At 42.3% G+C, this 13347-nt stretch overlaps 1 protein-coding gene across 3 annotated transcripts; it reads left to right on the forward strand.

Annotated features, from left to right (window-relative positions):
- Positions 1-211: 211 nt before the first annotated feature.
- On the forward strand, positions 212-12764 carry LOC147619419 (protein STRUBBELIG-RECEPTOR FAMILY 8-like). Of its 3 annotated transcripts, none has more exons than XM_086773065.1 (16): positions 212-1234; positions 2056-2188; positions 2274-2345; positions 2495-2560; positions 2681-2761; positions 2850-2921; positions 7281-7352; positions 7470-7535; positions 7686-7751; positions 7848-8194; positions 9876-10132; positions 10854-11125; positions 11206-11341; positions 11425-11564; positions 11892-12048; positions 12146-12764. In XM_086773065.1, the coding sequence occupies exons 1-16, from the start codon at positions 1135-1137 to the stop codon at positions 12332-12334; spliced, it is 2226 nt and encodes a 741-aa protein (XP_086629191.1). In that variant the 5' UTR covers positions 212-1134; the 3' UTR covers positions 12335-12764. The 3 variants fall into 3 exon arrangements, with proteins under 3 accessions (XP_086629191.1, XP_086629190.1, XP_086629192.1); XM_086773064.1 differs by having other exon boundaries at positions 235-1234; positions 2038-2188; XM_086773066.1 differs by having other exon boundaries at positions 235-1234; positions 2038-2188; positions 7869-8194.
- Positions 12765-13347: the final 583 nt, after the last annotated feature.

A 13347-nucleotide genomic window follows, 5' to 3' on the forward strand; every position in this document is an offset into this window, starting at 1 on the left:
CTTTTATTACAACAAACAACTCCGGCCACATACAATCTCAGCCAATGCTCTCCAAAAAAAAAAAAAAAAAAATGTGCTCATTTGCTAGAGCTAGACTAGTGCACTTTGAAGTACACAAAGTGTGGTGTGGGGTTGGGATTTAGGACTTGGAGTATCTAGCAAGCTTGAAGGATTACCTAGGCCCAGTCTAAATATTGAAATTGGAAAGCAATGGCAAAGGGGTATCTAGGTGCAAAATGGGAAAGAAATGGCCTAGAATAGTAGGTTAGTAGGAGTCCAAAACCAGTCTCCCACCACCACCACCACCACCACCCTCACCCTCACCGCCCATTACCATGATCATAATGGTGAAAAGACACCATGCCCGGTCCACAATTCAAAAGAATTCCGCAGAAAGCCCCTGCCTAGAAAAACCCACTTCCTCATTCCAGCAGCTCTGCTCCGCACCGCCATAACAGTAGCTTAGAAGCACGCTTAAAAGATGGCCATGGTTATAAGCCACTCGATTGACTGCAAGGAATTACCTGTGGCCAGCTTTTAACAGACAAAAGAAGATTGCATGTATGGCTACAGCGAGCTTGCAGGCATGTCTGCCTGTATGAAGCTTTTGGAAGAGATTTACCATGCATTTTTGAAGCAAGATCGTTGGTTTTGGACCAGCTATGGCGAGCGTGAAGCTTGCCAAATCCTCTGAGCAAGAAGAGCTGTGCAGATGTATGCGTCTGCACGTAACGTAGAAAATTTGGTTATGAATGCTCTGTTAGGGTGGGGTTTTTTTGTGTGTCGAAAAATGCTCTGTTAGAGTCTCTTGCAGTTCTCTCTTGCGCTCTAAGAAGAGAAGAAGAGCATCTAGCCGATTGCTTTTCGACGAGTTTTTCCTCGGCTTCCTTGCTTCTCAGCAGGTTTTTGCGTGTCTCCAGCGGTTCCTGTCGCTTAATCAACATCCAAAAACGCCATAAATGATGGTTCCACAAAGCTTCTCTGTCCATTAAACCCTCCCCTTTACTCACCCTCTCTGTCAATCCTCTGTTTGTCGTTATCCAGCTTCTTCTCTGCTAGTCCTCCTCTTGCCAAACCAGAAGATCAAATCAAGTAAAAATTACACAGAAACGCTTGACCTTCCTCTCTGCAAGCATGGCCATTATTGTATGCACAGCAAAGGAGTTTCTGTTGTTGATGCTTCTTTTCAATATACTTGTGGCTTCCCTTCACGCCATCACCAACCAACCAGACGGTAATCTCTCTCTCTCTCTCTCTCTCTCTCTCTGTGTGTAGCACAATGCTAAACAATGCGCTTCTGAAATTGAGCTCTCCTTGTGTGCCCTTAATGACTGACAATGTGTTTGCCAGATTTCTCGGGAAATGCATTTTATTGAGCCGGATTGAAAACCTTCTCAATGTAATTTGAAGAGGAAATTGACCATGTTGAGAGGGCATTTCTCTATAAATTTGGAAAATATAACTAAAACTTGAAAATTTTGAAGAGGAGTCAAATTTGAGCGCACAAATTTGAACTAGTTTTGGGCTAAGTAGAACCTATCTTTTCCCGAACCTTGAGTGTGTAGGTGTGGGTGTGTGTGTGGGGGGTGGTGTTTCAATGCTACACAATGTGCTTGCTAGAGTTTTGTGCCGCACATTTCACTCTGCATGCGCGCGTGTGTATGTGGGGGTGATGAACAAATGACCCCAGAAAGTGAGAGCAAAGAGCAAGGGTCGGAGAGTCCAAAGGATCAAGCTCTCCTTGTGTTTGCCAGCACATCAATGATAATTAAACAATGTGTTTGCCAGAGTTCTATCTTTGTGCACGCACGTGCACACACACACACAAGGGTGCCTGTGTTCAATGTTAAACAATGTGCTTGCAAAAGTTCCTGAATCATGTGTGTGTGTGTGTGTGTTCAATAATAAATAACATGTTTGCCAGAAGCGGTGTGTGCGCGCATGCATGGTGCATGGGCGTCTTCAATGCTAACAACCTTTATATGATGATAAATTTCCCTGATAAATGTGAATTGCTGCTTTCCTTCTCAACGCCAGAAGTACCACTGCCTGCAGTTTTTGCACTTCGGAATCTCTATATGAGCCTGAATTCGCCCAGACAGCTGGTTGGTTGGAGTTCAAATGGAACAGACCCTTGCGGTGACTCCTGGGAAGGCATTCGGTGCTTGGGGCAAGCCATAACTGAAATGTATGTTCTGTTGTACAGGTTAAATATTTCATGCATTTTCTGTAAGTTCCAACGTAATGCTGTCACTGCTGAATATGTTTTGCAGTCACCTATCAGGTCTACTCCTCACAGGCGGCCTTGGCTACAGGCTTGACCAGCTTACATCCTTAATCATCCTGTATGTCCTAGACTTCAGTTTTTGACATCCTCTAGATCGTGCTAAGTTTCAAAATTGTTAAAAATCCTTGACAGATACCTCAATTACCTCGAGTATAGAGCAAGACTAGTTGGATTCATAAAAGGGCCTAATGAAATCATCAACTGCAGGGATTTGAGTAATAATCAGCTATCCGGGGGTTTGCCCTACCAGCTTCCTGTGAATTTGCAACAGCTGTAAGTTGTCCGGAAGATGGGCTTGCTGGTCTTCTGTCTCAATGCATTTCGAATGCTGCTTTGTTTTAGTGAAATCTTGCCATTCTAACTCCTTACCTCGAGGCTAGTTGTTGTGAATAGGAACCTTGGAAGCAACAATTTCTCTGGAAGCTCTGGGAATTTTCCGTACTCATTCACAGGAATGACCCGTCTGACTTATCTGTAAGAGTAGCTGCACTCATTCCAAGGCAACAGCTTGATTAATGACTCAGTTGCATGAGAGAGAGGTTTAAGCTGATTTTGTATGCAGGAACATGAGCAATAACGAGCTCTCGGGCAGTATCAGTGATGTGTTTTGGCATCTTGTAAACCTAAATACACTGTGAGTTATTGATGTGCATGGTGACTCTCACATTGTTCACTTTGTTTACGTATTCCAATTTTTATAACATGACTTGGAGACGGGGCCCTTGTGCGGAAAGAATAATATCACAGAAAGTATAGAATCACAACAAGACAGATATGTAGGGTGGGGAAATTTTCCAAGACATGGCAACACTCTGGCACACCTATCAATAGCTAAGCTTCAGATAATATTGTGCACCAAGGTGAGTTGGAACCATAGAAATCTTAACACTATCTTTTGCAGATTCATGCTGACTGTCCTCTAAATGTCTTGCGCGTGTTCCTACAAAAATGTAGGGTTTGGACTCTCACACCCTCCTACAGCTTAGTCTCTAAACTTGAGAAGGTTCAATGTCTCTTGAGTAGCCAACTGTTGGCTTCCTCTCTGCCCCTTCATGCTGATCAATTCAACAGGGCCCAATGGCTGCCTTTTATTGGAGGTATTGGCCTTATGCTATGGGCTGTGTAAGCTGTCTGTGGCAAGGGTGTTGGCGGACACATATCTGCCTGAGGCAGGTTTGCACATAGATGAGGGTAAGCTTGCACATGCAAGATTTAACCTTAACAAGGATGGCTTTCATGAAGCTTTGTGTAGTAGCAGTAAAGTTAATGTCTTCTATACCAGAGGTCATATGTGTTAAACCCGTCCATCATGCAGACGTTAAGGTGCCACTCATGTATCATACTCTCAAAATTTTGGCTCCCACACATGCAGACTGGAATCGTCTATTTTGATGCCTTGCAAAAGATCACTGGAAAACGCAATCCAGTTGAAGTAACTGGTTGTCCACTCAGATATGTGGAGCTGGACTTCCAACTCAAGCTACAAAAGGATTTCTGCTTAGTCAGCTACTGAAATTGCTTTAGGCAGATCCTCCTGCCCTCCACACTTGTTGGCTACTGAAATTGCCATCCGTAGGTCCTCCTTCCCTCCACACTTGTATCACCATTCCAGAAAGACTCTATTGGTCTAGACTTGCCAAGCCATTTGAGGTAATTACTCAATCAAAAAGGGCCATGAACTTGAAATTTTATATGACATTGTTGATATATTATATAAGAGCAATGGTTTAAAATTTTGCTACACCATCATGTGCTGGAAATCAGGTTTTCTAAAGTTTGATGTTGTGAGGGAGTATGTTGTTGGAGGAGCTGCTTCAAGGTCGTACAAAACTTTATAGCAGGTGCAATTGATACCACTAAAATAGCCCTTCGTAAGGGTTGTGGCATTGGTAATTGGCTTATCTTCAAGAAAACAACTTCTTCACACATAAAACCTTGAGAAAATATGAAAATAAACAAAAGAGAGAGAGTAGAGAGAGAAGACACCACACTAGGGGTCGGAATAGCTTTGGGCCGACCCCTTGCCCCCCACCCCACCCTTCGAGTTTATTAGATAAAATCCCTTGGAGGAGTCTTGAGTACAAGTTCTTAGAGCTAGAGAGCTCTCTTGTCTTTTTACACGTCTCAACAATGAGATAATAGTCGAATTTATAGTTATTGCCCAAAAGCACTAGAGAAAAGCACTCTAAAACTCACTTATAGCCCAAAAAGCATCTTTTTAATAATAAAAGCTCTTCTCTTTTTAGTATTTAACAGCTTCTAATCTTTTGCTTTCCAAAAGCTATTTGCATCATTTCAAGCTTGTAAGGTGGCCTTGCGTTGCTATCTTGCCATGTCACCATCGTCACGTCATCAGCACCACGTCACTTTTTTTAAACTTTCTTCTTTTTGCATTGCTTTTTTGCATATCAACAACCTGTATTTTGATGCTTTAGTGACATGCAAGGTAGGTGCAGGGTGTGTTTTCTTGACTCTTCGATCTCCTTCTAATAACCAACACAACCAGAAAAATGAGAAATAAACTTTTTTTGGTCCTTCAATTGTAGAACACAGGTGTCTATGTGGTAGGGTTTTTTGAGATAGAAAGAAGAGTGCGGCGCAATCAGTCCTAAACTACTATCTGTATTATGTACAAGAAAGAAGTAATACAACTGAATCTCTAGTACAAAGGATATGGCTAAGTGAAAACGTCAATTGCAAGCTTGTGACCTATTGTACACTTCGCCTACAGAGGAATGCTCTGTGAAGTCCAACGTTGAGGAAAGCATATGCTTATGATGATTTGGCTATCCACGTATATATATATATATATATAGTCCAACGTCGAGGAAAGCAGATGCTTATGATGATTTGGCTATCGACGTATATATATATATATATATATATATTGCACCAATGCTACTGGTGGGTTTGTTTTTCTACTTTCGGCCAGCCGCCAGGTCCATGACCTGCCACAGCACTATTGCGACGTCTTGCTCTGCCATGTGGCAATGGCAGTGACATGTCACACTTGTGCCTACCTACGGACCTGTACATGCTATCTTATAGGTGAGGTGTGTCACATTCTCCCCCATTTGCATTGCAGCTGTGCTGAGCTGCACAGTGCCCATATACAATGCCCTTCCATAATAGGAAAAGATCCAAGCAAAGCTCATCCAAGGTATCCTCTCAAACATTGTGAGACCACTTTGCATCGAGCACGAAGGCTCACGTTCCATCCTTGGGGGTTAGCACAAAGACTTGCAAAGACACCTGTGAATATGACCAACTTCTACCTCATCCAACACTTTCCGTTTGTCCAACCTTCCATGAAAAAACATTGTAGACCACTGAGTGTCCTCTGGTAGCCTATATGAAGAACACTTCAAAGAATGACTTGGCAAATCTCTGCTATCCCAACTCTAGCCAAGAATGCAACGGCTCAGATGAAGCACGCACCAATTCATGACTAAGTTAAAGGACCAGTGCAGCACATCACTTGACAAAGAATTCTTTCAGAGCTATCCGGCATTGTTGATGGATCATTTGGAAGATAGCCATCTACCGTCAACAAGCTAAGCAAGAGGAGATATCATGTGCCCTTGTTGCACTATGGTGCCACATGGCCATACTTGTACAGAAGTGCACATGAATTTTCAGGTTTAGTGATCAGCACTGGAAATTTTGAGAGTCCTAATCGAAGAACCAGTCGCACCAATTGCCATTAGGTTATCCCATAAACAAATGTAACCCACTTGGATTATTATTTGTACAAGTGTCCAGGCAGCTTATTAGGCCAGAGCCGGGTGGTGTGAACAAATCATATGACCAACAGGATAGTTGACAACCCAAAGGTTGCTTTCCCATTTGTGTTGGCACACCCAGGATGATGCATTTGCATCAAAGACAGGCTGGACAGCATGGGCAAGATTCAGGATGGGCTGAACACTGGACAGCCACGAGGGGCTGGTCATGCAGGTGTCATGACCCTGCCTAGGAAAGGCCCCAATTGTGCCCTATAAATAGGCATGCTCCTCCCTCATTCGTGATCACTTAGATACTCAAGTACAAGCATCAAGAGTCATCCTTAGCCGCATAGATCACCCTATAAATAGGCATGCTCTCCTTCCTCATTCATGATCTCTTAGATACAAGAGTCATCCTCAGGTGCATAGATCACCAGCAGCAAGTGCCTAGTCCTACCAGGAGCAAACATCCAAGATCTTCTATGGCTCAACAGGCAGTCTGCCCAAGAACAAAGAAATAGCCCGGTCAAGCATAGTCACACCTCCAGTCAGCCTGGAACTCAACCAACACTCTATCCACAGAGTTTGATTCACACTTCACAGGATCATCATAGATCAAAAAAATTGTCCTCTTCATAATCCAATAATATAAAGAAATACACAAGGTGGGAGGGCATAAGTGGGTTAGACCCAATTGGGCATAACTCTCTCATCTTCTCTTCTCTTACCTCTTCAAACAATGCCAGTCTTTGCACTTAAGAGGGTGTGAAACAGCACGTACAGGTTGCAAGCAGCCTGGGCAAGGAGCTTGGCAAATGCAGGTGGTCCATTGTGGGCATTGGGTGGGGTGTAACAAAATGTCTGGTCAACCAGCAGGCTAGACAGATCAACCAAGCCTGCCAACCACACTGCTAGCACCTTCCTCCTTTCTTGACATAGAAGGCCTTCCTTAGCAGTCACCGTCACTCGAGTTTCGAGCCCCCTGTTGGAGTTGCATCATGGTTAAAGTAGAGTGCTCAGTGCAGTAGCTCTTTGCACATCAGAAAAGTAAGCACCATTGCTGTTTGTTTGCTCCAATGTCATAAACAGTGGAACTTTAGGGCAGCTATGTTGTCATCCGCCTTTAGATTGTGCCCACTTTTTGCTTCCAAGTCTTCACAGTTTTGTATGTAATAAATGCAAAGATCAAAGCTCTTCCACACCCCTTTTACACGTTGCTAGTTAGCCTGTGAAGTTTCAAATTGTTGCTTATATGCTGCTGTATGCAGAGATCTATCCTTCAATAAACTAGCTGGTGAACTTCCTCAGTCTTTCTCCAACTTATCAAAACTTTCTGCCATGTATGGTACCTCGTACCTTTCCTTATCAGAGAAAAGCATGTTCAGCTCATAGACCAACTCAAACACTTTTATATAAAATGCCTCTGGATGAAACATACTTTCGTGGCACTCTTGCAGGCACTTGCAGAATAATCTCCTCTCAGGAAACCTGAGCCTCTTGGCCAACCTGTCTCTACAAGACCTGTAAGTCTCTGATGATGACAAGCTTAAGAAACATAACTTTGCTCATTAATGCCTGCTTATACTCTTAAAACCTCCATTTTTTGAAGTCAGTCTTGTAATACTGGAAAAAGGTATGCTCTAACTAGAGTTTGCCAAATCTGACTCACTTAGAGACGTGGAGAACAATCATTTCACTGGTTGGATTCCATCCACCCTCAGCTCCATCGCAAACCTGAAGTAAGTATAAAAGATTCTTTAATTTCATCAGTGGCTTTGATCTTCCCCGCAATGTTTACCTAAGCTGCGTATTGTTTCCTTCTCTCTGCCTTGCAGAGTGAATGGAAACAACTTCAGCACATTTCCAGCTCCTCCACCTCCACCCTATGTTCCTCCTCCACCCCAACAAAGCCAGAATCAGGCACCTAGCAGACCTGCGGCTGGAAATTTTGATCAGCTATCTACCCCAGCAAACAGCTCTCTCAGTTCCAGTGATACAGGTTCAGGATTGAGTAGTGGAGCTGTTGCTGGAATCACAATTGCAGGTGTCCTAGCAATCAGTATTGTTGCATTTATCATCACATTTTTCTGCTTGAAACCTCGAGGGCACATTGAAGATGAGGAACAACAACAGTCCATAGCAGCAGCTGCAGTGCGGACCTTCACCACACCACTTGCAAGAGGTAGAAAAAAAAGAAAGGGATAAAATACATGCATCATTGACAGTACATTTATCCTGAAGAAGATTTTGAAGCTTCCAGTTTACACGTATCTATCATTCATGTATGCCTACAGAGTTTGAAAAGCCATCCACCAGTCCCCCCGCCTTAATGTATCCATACACACGCATGCACAGAGAGAGAGAGAGAGAGAGAGAGAGAGAGAGAGAGAGAGAGAGAGAGAGAGAATATTATAATTAATATATATTACCCATTACAGGAAAAAAAGAGAGAGAATATTATATTACCGTCTGCAGAAGACCAAAATGACTTGTAAGATGACTAAAATGACTTATGCGATGCAATATGTATCATAAAGACTATATCAGTCATGAGATAAGTCTGTGGCCTAGCAAAAGAAAAAAAAACATCCTACTAAATTCCCAAGCATAAAAAACAATCATCTGGGTGTGGTTTTTGTGTTCCTTTTGGTTTGGATTTGAACTTACAAATATCCTCAATGAGAGCTCTTCCCTCGCAGGAGACTACCCACTTCCATTCTTTCCAAGATGCAACATCGAGTTGGATACGCGGATAGCGACCCTACAACTAGCCTCTGGCCAAGTCATTGTTCTCATGATGGATGAAGAGCCTAATTCTCCATTCTTTTTCATTGGGGTTGTTCCTCTGCAGTCTGTATCTTTGTCCCATTAAGTTTGTTTGATTGTTTTCGAACCCCAACGTGATAGAGTTCGGAGTAATAAGTGATTACTACATGATCATGAAACTCTCGCCAATACTAGGTTCCAGATGATCATCCGCACGGCTTCACATAGTCTAAATATCCCTCCTCGTCTTCATCCATGTACCATCGGTTCACCCACTCATATAAGGAGGGCCTTCAACTGTCTCAATTCACTTTCCTTGCTTTCAACTCTGAATTCTGATTCGATGTGTTCTCTCAAATTTTCCTTCACCACTGTCTTGATGTAGTTGACCATCCTGTGTAAGTCTTGCTTCATCCCTTCTTTTACCTCGCGACAAATTCTTCTTGCTGCAGGGTCCCGATTTCTGGGCTTGGTTTGTTTTCCAGGGTTGCAAACAAGATCTTCTAGGTCATGAAGCCTCCCCTTGAGTGCAGCATTCTCCTCTCCCAATTTCTTGACTTGTTCTTGAATATGTGTGAACCCACACTTAAAACTGTTGCATGTGAACCCAATTTATAAGATAAGGTACCTTTAGTGTCCAGCTGTCGAGTAGTCAAGCTATTGTCTTGCTGGGCCAGTTGCTGTTGTGACCTGCTGCAGTTGCTTCGAGCTGCTACGGTTGCTTCAATATCGGAGCTGGGCGTATGTTGTTCGAATTGGCCGCTGCTTGTTAACAAGCACTGCATGTTGGGGTGCTCGATGAACATAGTTGAGGCTGAGCAGTGACAAATACTGAGGCTTTGGGGTTCCAATTGGAGCTGCACAGAGCAACTGGACTTTGCTGCTTCTGAGCGAGGCTGCTGGATTTTGCTGCTGCTGGGTTGATGTGCTACTAACACTGCTAGCTGATGCAATACGAAACACAGGTGGGCAAAGCTGCTGGATTTTGCTGCTTCTGGGTGAGGCTGCTGGATTTTGCAGCTGCTGGCTTGGTGCTGAGAGAGAGAGAGAGAGAGAGAGAGTCTCTTGTTTCTTATAAATGATTGTTTTCTGCACAGTTTCAAAAGACAGGGATGACAAGAAGCTCAAAATGAATCCTCAAGAGGTGCCCCTCAAACCTCCACCAGCAGAAATATACAAGATGGTAAACAGCAAGGATTTAGGAAAGAAATACTTGAGGAGAACAAAAAGCCCAATAGCTGCCACAAAATACTCAGTTTCTGATCTGCAAATAGCTACAAACAGTTTCAATGAAGAGAATCTTATTGGTGAGGGTTCTTTTGGCACAGTGTACAAGGCCGAGCTGCCTGAAAAGGTGTGATATAAACTCTCACCCCCCCCCCCCCCCATGCCCATGCACACATATGTAGAAGAAGAGGTGGAACAATAAGAAACTCAACAGAATCTGTGGTACATTTATGGCATCCTTGGAACAGCAGCAAGGTGAAATTTTGTTAACAAAACTGTGTAATCCGACTGACCCATTGATTGCAAAACTAATTGTGGTTACATCAAATGTCTTAACATTGTACGGAAGGGTCTTCTAGAAGTACCGCTCAAGTGTCTACTACTCCACCCTCGACATCTCTTGATGATGTGTAAGGGCACCGAAGGTAACTCCAGATCTGTAGGATAAGGTTATGAAAGTTGGGCTGCTGGAATTTTGTGGACTTCAGACTGACCACAAAATAAGGTGGTTGTAAATGAGGTGCTGGGTAATGCTGAAAAAGGGTTGGGGAGACCTTTTTATAGAACTCCCTAGGGCTGACCAACTGGATAGCTAGTGGTTGGCAATAGCCAACCCTATGCCCTACCAGCCCATCCTGTCCCTGCTCTTTTGCAAGCTCTTGGGTGCTCTTCTTGCTGCAAGGCAGGTTCTTCAGCTTCAATCTGCATCTAAAATTCTACCCTGTAGCTGACGTTCTCAAAATTAAAATTCTCAAAACTGATGAACTTGAAATGCCACATTTAGAAGATTTTGCATGCTATAATTGTGGTTGCAACTAGACTGATGAATCAGACTGGAAATTATGCAGGTGGTCGCTGTGAAGAAGATGGATGCCTCAGTATCCAGTTTTTCAGAAGAGGAAGATATAAAAGAGTTAGTCTCAAACACATCACGTCTCCATCATCCCAACATCACTCGGCTTGTTGGTTACTGTGTGGAGCATGGACAGTGCTTGCTCGTATATGATTACTTTGCCAAGGGAACCCTACATGATGTTTTGCATTCTGTTGATGAGACAAAAACGGAGCTAACATGGAACACTCGAGTGAAGATCGCTCTTGGTACTGCAAGAGCTCTAGAGTAAGCTAACAGTTATTTTGTTTGGAAGAGTCACATTTCAGGCTTGCTTTCATGTTGTGATTCTTACTCTCATGCCACAGGTATCTACATGAAGTGTGCTTGCCCTCCATGATACACAAAAACTTAAAATCAGCCAACATCTTGTTGGATGAAGAGCTAAATCCAAACCTGTCTGACAGCGGCATTGCAGCATTCCTCCAGTGTCCTGAAAGACAGGTCTTATTTCATTTAGCAAGGCACAAGTATAATCTTCCTGTTTATACAGACATTAGATAAGATAATTCCTGTTGCTATCCTAGGTGTCTACACAGGAGACAGAATCATTTAGCTACAGTGTTCCTGAGTATGCCTTGTCAGGAGCTTACACCACAAAGAGTGATGTATACAGTTTTGGTGTAGTCATGCTTGAGCTGTTGACGGGTCGTAAACCTTTCGACAGGTAAGTGACGTATGTCAATTCATTATTGCATAGAGTAGAATCCATACACAGACCAAGGTTCATAAGGAAGCCCCATTTTTAAAATGCTTCATAATTTTAAAGAGTGGGCATCCCTGCTCAGAAGGGAGCATGAATTTGAGTCCTGACGCCTAAATATCCAACATATAGCCTAAGCAATAGAAATTCTCACCAAGATTTGTGAAAACAATTCATCTTAAAGCAGAAAAAACATTATTTAAAAAAAAAATCCAATTTATGAGTCTCTATTTGTTAGATGTATATGTCTACAAATACTGATACTGACAGAATGTTTGATCCAATGGAAAGCACAAAGCCACGGAATGAGAAGTCTCTGGTGAGGTGGGCCACTCCTCAGCTGCATGACATTGATGCTCTTACAAGCATGGTGGATCCAGCTCTCATGGGCCTGTATCCTGTGAAGTCTCTATCCCGGTTTGCAGACATCATATCCTTATGTGTGCAGGTTGCAACCCGTGTCTTGGAGCTCAGTTTAAGAACATGATCAAAAGAAGGTTTTCTCCAAGATGAACTCTACTAACCTGGCTTTGATTTCTGGCCAGCCTGAACCAGAGTTCCGGCCACTGATGTCTGAAGTGGTGCAGTCACTGGTCCGCTTGATGCAGCGGGCAACTTTGAGCAAAAGGAGGCTTGGAGATGACCTAAACAGCTCGGAAACTCAGGATACTTTAGACGCCTCTATGTCGCCTTCCTTCAGCATAGCTCAAGAATGGGCCATAGCATATCCCTGAGATGTTATTTAAGGTTTTCTGAAGGCTTGTTGATCAAGCACTAAGGTTTTTTTCAGCCCATTAAGCCTAATGTCACAGTAAATCTAGATCATAGGCCTTGCACTAAGGTTTGGATTAGCCATGATTGCAACCTTCATAAATCTAGATCATAGGCCTTGCAATATATGTCCAAGAAAGCCCCATACAATCCCTTCAAAGCTTCTCTCATATTTCCAATAAAGCACCAATCCAACACCATGCTCCATCTGATGCCCTAAAACTAGCACCATATACTCAAGTGTTGCCATCTTGTGTAGAAATCACTCCTCAATGTTGTGACCATGTATCTTGAGGTCTAGTTGGGTAGCTTTCTCCTATTTAATTTTCAAAAATCATGCTCAAATTTTTACTCCAAATTCAAATATTATTTGTTCTTTGGAAACATATAAAATCTAAGAATTTTATCATTTTTTTTAAAGTTTAAGTAGTGTAATTGCATTGATACCAAAAATAATAATGAAAGCTCAAATGGTGCTCTACTACCATCTATGATGGTACGATCTTTGTTCGCAAACAATATTTAGGCTATTTTTACAAAAGCTAGGGTTAAATACAAATTATTTTTTGCTTAGATAACACAATGCCTTAAAATGATGGTTGGTGTGTAAGTAGTAGTTTGCTTAGTATGTAAGGTTGGTCTTGGCTCTCTCTCTCTCTCTCTCTCTCTCTCTCTCTCTCTCTCTCCTCACACACACACACACAATTTAAAAAGCACAAAATTAAAATGAATAAATGGACTTTCGACCAATTTATAATTAGCATTATGTTACCATAACATAGTAAAAGTCTTTAATATTGAATTTATAAATATTTGCTAATTAATTATCCATTTATTAATGTGAACAAAAAAATAATACATTTTTTTCACGAGGGGTGAAGATTAGATGTGTTGATCTAAAATTTAATTTTTATTTATGAGTGTCAAGTAATAAATAAACTTACATAATATATATTTTTAGCTTTTCTTAATATGA

Source organism: Cibotium barometz, chromosome 33, assembly GCF_041138505.1.
Source record: "Cibotium barometz isolate CiBa-2024 chromosome 33, ASM4113850v1, whole genome shotgun sequence".
NCBI classification, from domain to species: Eukaryota; Viridiplantae; Streptophyta; class Polypodiopsida; order Cyatheales; family Cibotiaceae; genus Cibotium; species Cibotium barometz.

Bases quoted from the DNA above. Each gene is read 5' to 3' on its own strand.
- LOC147619419 (XM_086773064.1), top strand. From the start codon at position 1,135: ATGGCCATTATTGTATGCACAGCAAAGGAGTTTCTGTTGTTGATGCTT. The intron at 7,536-7,685 runs GTAAGTCTCTGA...TGACTCACTTAG, and splicing joins AACCTGTCTCTACAAGACCT to AGACGTGGAGAACAATCATT. The intron at 10,133-10,853 runs GTGTGATATAAA...GAAATTATGCAG, and splicing joins AGGCCGAGCTGCCTGAAAAG to GTGGTCGCTGTGAAGAAGAT.